The sequence below is a fragment of the Myotis brandtii genome, unplaced genomic scaffold (genome assembly GCF_000412655.1).
Source record: "Myotis brandtii unplaced genomic scaffold, ASM41265v1 scaffold250, whole genome shotgun sequence".
Lineage (NCBI taxonomy): Eukaryota > Metazoa > Chordata > Mammalia > Chiroptera > Vespertilionidae > Myotis > Myotis brandtii.
In genome coordinates, this window is record NW_005359478.1 from 3,632,957 (window position 1) to 3,641,194 (window position 8,238).

General features: G+C 33.4%; 1 protein-coding gene across 1 annotated transcript in view; it reads right to left on the reverse strand.

The window, feature by feature from the left end:
- The window catches only part of KIFAP3 (kinesin-associated protein 3), a 112,748-nt gene that overhangs the window by 93,399 nt on the left and 11,111 nt on the right, over positions 1-8,238 (reverse strand). The window contains exons 4-7 of the mRNA XM_005867725.2: positions 7,162-7,217; positions 6,470-6,611; positions 3,345-3,411; positions 1,616-1,740 (exon numbers count right to left, since the gene is read on the reverse strand). Of these exons, the coding sequence (XP_005867787.1) occupies positions 1,616-1,740; positions 3,345-3,411; positions 6,470-6,611; positions 7,162-7,217 (390 nt within the window). The remainder of the gene's footprint in view (positions 1-1,615; positions 1,741-3,344; positions 3,412-6,469; positions 6,612-7,161; positions 7,218-8,238) is intronic.

Consider the following 8,238-nt stretch of genomic DNA (forward strand, 5'->3'; position numbering starts at 1 on the left):
TCCCCTGGACACCTGCAGAAAATAGTTACTTTAGTCAGACTTCAAATCCCCAAGCACTTAAAAACAATTCCCTATTGAATGCTACTTGCATCAAAAACTTAAAACTTAATAAAATAGCAATATTTTAGGAGAAATGGCCAGAATTCTGATAGGTGATTTTATATTCCTTCAATTATTATAATCCAGTGATTCTAAGACACATTTGCCCACATGGTAATATCTCCAGAATTTTGGATGTGTTTTATAATCCATGATGTGCCATAGTTTAATTGGAAGCATTTTTTTCTTCATTGGTTATTTGTAAATAATGGTACATCTTACAACCAATAGTATCTGATACTTATAGGAATATAATATGTCCTAAAATATCAGTTCTTATCACCAATCAAAATGTATAACTTAATGGTTGCTAAAAGTCCCATTAGTGGTCCTCTTCGCATCCCTCCAGTTTAAATAAATTTTGGGTGCATTCAGGAGACTTGGGACTCCAGAAATAATCTAAAATATTCAGGATTTTTGAGTGGTCCATGTGGTTTAAGGCAATATTTATCTAGATGTCAGAAGTTTATAGCACACACAGAAAATTTCTAAACCTTGAAAGATCCTAATTAAGTAAAATCAAAGCTTATATGTGTGTGAGGGTGCATTTTTATAGTGTCTTGGGGATTCAAGGATGGGGACATAAGAAACATATGACACTCTGCACAATAGGAATAATATTTTAACTTTTTAAAAGAAATCAATAAATTTTGGGTTGGAAAAAAAAAAGCCGCCAGAGTGGGTTGTTGATCTGCAAAAGAAGTCATATAAGGACAGACATGAATACATCAGGATCTCAATCTAGAAGAATTCGTTGTAGAGGTAATATGATAAATATCCTCACATATAAGAAATGTGATGTTGAAAAAAATATCCTATTCTATATTGCTTCAGTATGTAAGATTACAACCCAGGGACAGAAGTTGTTGAGGAGTAGACTTTAGTGCAGTAAGCAAAGAACATTATAATAAATAGAATACCACATCACAAAATGAGCTAAATCATTAAGCAGTGACATTGTTAAAGAAGAGACTAAATAACCCATTTGTAAGGGAAGTTGCAGAAAAGACTCCTCTACTGAAAGATAGGTTAAAATAGATAATTTTTAAGGTTCTTTTCATAAGTTCTATCATTCTGCAGGCCTCTCAAATTTGTATGTACTAAGAAAGGAATTATTGTGCTTAATTAGAAAAATATAATTTAAAGCTAGGTTAATCACCAAATCCCCACCCATTCCAATAAAAATCACAAAGAACTGCACAGGAAACAGTGGTGAGCAAGACTTCTGCTAACCAAAGGATCTTAGGAGGCATATGTGTAGCTACTTAGAGATTCACCAATTCAGTATCCAGACCACTAATTTAAGTCCCTCTATCTCATCAACTAATCAAAGTTAGATGAGATAAAAAGTATATGTCAAACTATATTCATTCTGACAGTTTCAATCTTCATCTTAACCTTTAAAACACTCTTGCATTTTTCATGTACTGTGAGTGGAGAAAAAAAAATCCCATTCATCCAAAGCTCATAGCAATAGGCAACAACAGTGGGGTGGAATGCCACTCTAAAAGGATATCAGCTTTCTTCTTCTTAGAAAGTTCTTCTTGCCAAAGCTCATGTCTTTTTAATTCATGATCAATGATATTCATACACAAAGCTCCAATTTTATAGTGAGTGATAAGTCCATGAAACTGAGAAAAGCTTCAAAGAAGAGATTTTAGTATGTGTTTAAAGTAATACATTTTGTGGGTTCAGGAAATTGTTTAGGGTAAACACTGGTACAAACAACATAGAAAATAAATTTGATATACACATATCAATAAATAAATACAGAGCTTACTAGAAAAACTTGAAATTCTGAGATTCCTTTAACTATATTTTAAGATATTACTATTACCTGAAATTATTTTTATGTTAGAAATTAAACAAAACACATTTATAATTAAAAACCATTTAAACTATTCAGATACCCTCAAAATAAATCTTCAGACTATCATCTAACAAAACTAATACTATAACAATACTGTTATTAAATAAAACTAATACCAAAGAATAAACTAGTAAAGTATTAGCAATCATATCCTGGCCAGCAGCTCAGTTGGTTAGAGCATCAACCTGATATGTCAAGATTACGGTTTTAATCCTTGGTCAGTGCCCATACAAAAATCAACCAATAAGTGCATAAATAAGTGGAACAACAAATCAATGTCCCTCCCTCTCTCTCTCTCTCTCTCTCTCTTTCCCTCTTTCTCTAAAATCAATCAATAAAAAAATTAACCATAATACTTTAGACCTAAGTTGTGAAAAGTGTTTATTAAATTGCTTGTTTGAAATACTTTGCCTACAGCGGCATCAGCTATTAGATTCCAAATTCCTAGTGATCTGTATTTTGTTCTTCTAATGCTAACACCATATGTTCCAAAATAGTAGTGTTCAACAACTACTATTTAACTGGTTGATGTTAAAATGAATATAAATATTTAAATAAAGGATATAAATAAGATAGGGTCCCTATGGAGTAGCAGGCTATTCAGATTATGAAACAATAAGAATTCACTATGATATTAATCCACTTTGAAAGAATTTTTTTAAACAAACTAAACAATCATATAATGGCATTTCATGTTTTTCATATTCACAATGCAGAGCACATACTAGTATAATATATACTGGTCTCCAAAATCATTCTAGAATTAAGTAATTAGACAGGCAATGTATATTAAGAGCAAAAGCTCCAAAAAGTCCTACTTAACAAAGAATCTGGACATTTCATCACTATAATCCAGAGGAAATAGGATATCATAGAATATACTTTGGAAGTGATATACTATAATACCATGATTTAGGCAAAGGTTTAGTGACCCACTTTTCAAATTTTATTTCATTTTTCTCTTTTAGTATAGAACAGAGAAATATCTCAATGAAATTGCAGCTACAAGAATTATACATGAGTTATCAAGAAATAGCCCAAAGAAAATTAAAGAGTTTACAGAAGGCATAATTAAAATTCCATTATAATTTTTTAAAGAATATACTAAAGTGATCTCAAAATAATACATAAGAAAATGTACAAAATATACAAGGAAATCACAACTATGGTATCTGCGAAAAACAGCAGCCTAACAGCAACTGGAGGAGGCAGAACAGTTTGGTGCTTGCTTCCCAAATCCCTCCTCAAAGAACTGTCACTCTCTAATCCACCTGGATGCTTGCTGAAAAGCTCCATTCCCAGGGTTTTCTTTACTTGTCCTGACTCAGAGCTTGCTCCAAGCAGCCTTACACCCAGGGCATTTGTTGAAAACTACTTGTTGAGATGTGGCAGTAATGTGCAGCAGCCTTGCCAGTTGGAGTTAACAAGAGGCTGACCTAAATCTTTAAGAGGAATAACTGGAAAAAGATATTCACAGGGTCTTTGAAAAGCTCCAACACATTCCCAGGATTCTATGTGCAGGGATATGCACATGCCAGAGAAAGACCAGAGAAGGACCTAATCTCTCATCTCTGGAAAACCTTAAGGCAGTGGTTCTCAACCTTCTGGCCTTTAAATACAGTTCCTCATGTTATGACTCAACCATAAAATTATTTTCGTTGCTACTTCATAACTGAAATGTTGCTACTGTTATGAATCATAATGTAAATATCTGATATGCAGGATGGTCTTAGGTGACCCCTGTGAAAGGGTCGTTCGACCGCCAAAGGGGTCGCGACCCACAGGTTGAGAACCGCTGCATTAGTGCATTACGTGTGGAGTCCACATGGCCATGGGCCATATGGCAAATACCAGGAAGCCAAGAGTGAGTCAAGAGCACAGGGGCAACAAGGGTCCCAAAAGCACAAGAACCCCAAGAGAGTGAACTTTTTTTTTAAATGTTTTTATTGATTTTAGAGAGGAAGGGAGATGAAAAGAAGGATAGAGATATTGATGAGTGAGGAACTTCATCAATTGGCTGCCTCATGTATGCACCCCTACTGGAGATTGAGCCACAAACTGGGCATGTGCCCAGACCAGAAATCAAACCAGCAACCTCTTATTTTCCTGTTTCGACGCTCAACCACTGAACCACACTGGCCAGGCGAGAGTGAACTTCTTTGTTTAGGAGAATATGTATTCCCAAATGTTTGAGCACTTGCAGTGACCATATCCATTCTGGCTAACCATTTCTGTTCCCATGTGGAATGACAGGAAAGTACCTTTCCTATGTCATCCCAACTTTACTGGGCATATACCCCTTGGGAGTATAAAGTTGCAGCTTCCTGGGGAAGCTTCTCAAATGGCATGCCTATCGTGTCTGGCCCTCTCCCTCTGCTCCTTTTCTACTATTAATAACTAGCTGATATAATAGTATCATTCCCCTCTTAGAGAGAATGAACCTATTTGTTATCTTACAAAGGATAAATGGATGAGGTCTCCATTTTCTTGTAACTGCTTCATGCTATCAGAGGGGCATAGTCCTGCCTATCCCAAGGCTCAGAGGTCCTCTCTTAAGGAGGAGCAAAAGAGAAAGGTAAGAGGAATTTTTCAAAGTCCAGATCAGTCTGGTATCTCTGGGAGGTGACATAGATGATGTCCAGAGGATGGCACATTGGAAAAGCTGGCATCCTTATTGTATTCTAGAAATGACAACAGTATCAGTGTGACTTTGGGCAAGTGACTCAACATCACTGTGCTTTATTTTCATTATCTGGAAAATGTACATAAAAATAACCACTTTCCAAGATTGTTGTGTAGATTGCCTAAATTAAGACATGCAACTCACTTAGTACAATGCCTGATCTGCAGTAATCCCTCAGTAAAGGTTGTCTAAACTTATTAGTGTATCCTCATCTGTTTTACCAGAGACTGAGACACACAATGAAAGGTAATCAGTGCATATTTGAAATTTTAAGCAATTTTAGTGTATAGACATCTATATTATTTTCCAATGTGCAGCAACAAATAATTAAAAGTAATAATATTGATGTCTGGGAGAGGAAGGAAATCTAAAATGGCAACTCTTTTTTTTTTTTTTAAATCCTCATCTGAGGATATTTTTCTCATTGATCCATCTCTCTTTCCCTCTCCCTTCTTCTCTGAAATCAATAAAAATACATCTTTTTAAAAAAGAACTAAAAGAACTGAAAGAATTAAAGAAAAGTATGAGAAGTTAGGAGAATGATGTCTCAACAAACAAAAAATATCATAAAGAGATACACATTTAAAAATGAACCAAGTGGAAATTCTGCAATTGCAAATTACAATATCTGAAATGAAAATTCATTAATAATATTAACAGCAGATATAAGCTAGAAAAAGAAAGAATGAACAAATGTAAAGGCAGGTCAATTAAGATTATCTAGTTTCAGGAACAGAAAGAAAAAAATGAAAAATAAATAAACAGAGTCTCAAAGACCTGGGGAACATCAACAAACATACTAACATAAGCAAAATGGGAGTTCCAAGAGGAGAGAAAGCAAAATAGCAAAATGAATATTTAACAAATAATGGCTAACAACTTCCCAAGTTTGCTGAAAAACATTAATCTGCACATCCAAGAAGATCCACAAATTCCAAGTAAGATAAATTCAAAGATATCAACACTTAAACACATCATAGTCAAACTGGCAATAGCCAAAGACAAAGAAAATGTTGAAAGCAGCAAGAGAAAAACAATTCAACATGTACACAGGATCCTCAATAAAATTAACAGCAGATTTCACATCAGAAACCATGGAGACATGAAAGCAGTGGCATGACATATTCAAACTGCTAAAAGAAAGACAATCAACCAACAATTCTCTATCCAGCAAAACTATCCTTCAAACACGAAGGAAAACAAAAACTTAAGATAGTAGAACTCCCCTATGACAAATACTAAAGGAAGTCCTTCAGGCTGACATGTATACAAATGTCAAAAGCTTCATATTGCCTCCTAATTGAAAAAATAAAAAAGTGTTCCAGCCTGGCTGGTGTGGATCCATGGTTGAGTGTCGATCTATGAACCAGGAGGTCGGTCACAGTTCAATTCCCAGTCATGGCACATGCTTGGGTTGTGGCTTTGATGCCCAGTAGGAAGTGTGTAGGAGACAGCCAATCAATGATTCTCTCTTATCATTGATGTTTCTCTCTCTCTCTCTCTCTCTCTCTCTCCCCCCCTTCCTCTCTGAAGTCAAGAAAAATATATATTTTAAAAAAGTATTCCGAATTAGAAGAAAAGATACAGTACCAATAATGCTTGATTTCCCTTATTAAATGATTGATGACTTTTCCAGAGAACATTTAGATGTTATGCTCTCATGTTAAAAATTTGAAGAAGAAAGGTAATAAAGAGCTGGAAAAAGTCTATTTTTAAGTTTAGCATAAATAATTTTAACTTAATTCTCTAATATAATAATTTAAAAATCATATTTTACAATAAATTTTCTAATTTTAATATTTATAACTATAACTTACCATTTAATAGTAGTTCTTCCAAGTTATCAGGATTTCGAGCAAGTTGCAGGATCAAAGCAGAACCCCGAACCTTGTCAGGTATATCTTCATACAATAACTCAATGTATTCATCCATATCATTAATGTTAGCAACTTCATCAATCTGAAACAAAGGAAGAAGAAGAAAGTATTCCAAAATAATAATAATGCTTAACAGAGCCACTGTCAAAGGAATGATATTTTGTGATCAATATATTGCCTTTTATAATAATAGATAAGTTTTTCAAAGGACTCATAGAGGGGGAAATTAGACCTTTGGGTGCTAGGACTTCAATACAAAAGTAATTATAAACCATATGATAAAATGGGATGTATATAAGCTCTAAACTTGGTCTATCAATTATAAAATATTTTAAATATAATTCAAAGTAATTTGTATCACTATAATAAATAATATTTCAAAACATATTGCAATAAAAATATTTAAACCACTTCACAACTTATTTTTCTATCAAAATAAATTGTCTAAAAAACATACCCAATAATTTTTGCCTTTATCAATTAAATACTGACTTTCTACCTTTTTCAGGCACTTCTAAGTTCAATCACTTTTTAAAAATTATACATATGTTTAATGTTGATTGTATGAATTACTGATGGTAAAAGGCAACACCTTACAATCATATTTCTGTTAGATCAGAATGTAGTCTTACCTCCATTCCTTCAAAAGGAGGTGGATCTTTAGGTTTGCTTGTTTTTTCTTTTTTTTCTGTGTAAAAAAAAAGTTGTGTTGTTTTTTTTAAATGAGAAGAACTAGGTTTTCAGCATTTCTGAGTAATTTTTATTCTCAGCAGCTGATTAGTTAAGCTTAATTTTGCTTTTAAATAAGTTCATAGGCATCCAATTCACTCAACAAATACCTATTGATTATACAATGTGAGTTAGTAACTCTATTTAGGGCTAACTAATAAAAGTATACATTAGGCACAAGGCAGTTTATTTCCTGTTCATAGAGAGACAAGACGAACTTGAAAAGGTTTAAACAAATTTTCTATTTCATTTGTTTTACTTAGTATAATCAAAACTTAAGCCTTTATAAGTCGTTTCAAGGGCATCATATTTTGGAACTTACCCATGATGAAAGATATGTAAATGTAATACTATGAAATGAAATAACTAACCATTCAATAATCTGAGATGATTTTGCATTAAAATGTCTGTATTTTTATTTTGTTTCATTTTTGGTTTAGATTATTTGAAAATGCCTTCTATAAATAATCAGTCACTTAGTTCTAATATTTTAATGGCTTAGTTCTTGTTGAGGGACTGAAAATAGAAGCATGTTAACAATAGAGACATTGAGGAATGAAAGGAAGTATTTTCCTAAGAAAGATTCATAAAACATAACATTAGGATAGTCTAATGCATATGACATATATTTAACATTTAAATAATTAAGTCACCCATTCAAATAATAAACTAAATGTCAATGAGAAATTTAGAAAACATAAATCTAGTTGGAGTAGAGAAAATAGGTTTTCTGCCCCTAATTCTCTCCTATTGTTATTCTAGAGTCAATATGACAGATATCTGCTTTTTATTTCTTATTTCAGCATTTGTGTGGATGTGCACATACACACGCACAGTATGAAATAGAAACATCATTTTGTGTAGAACCGTCCTATATAATAAAACTCTAATATGCAAATCAACCAAACAGTGGAAGGACCAGTTGCTATGATGCGCACTGACCACCAGGGGGCAGACGTTCAATGCAGGAGCTGCCCCCT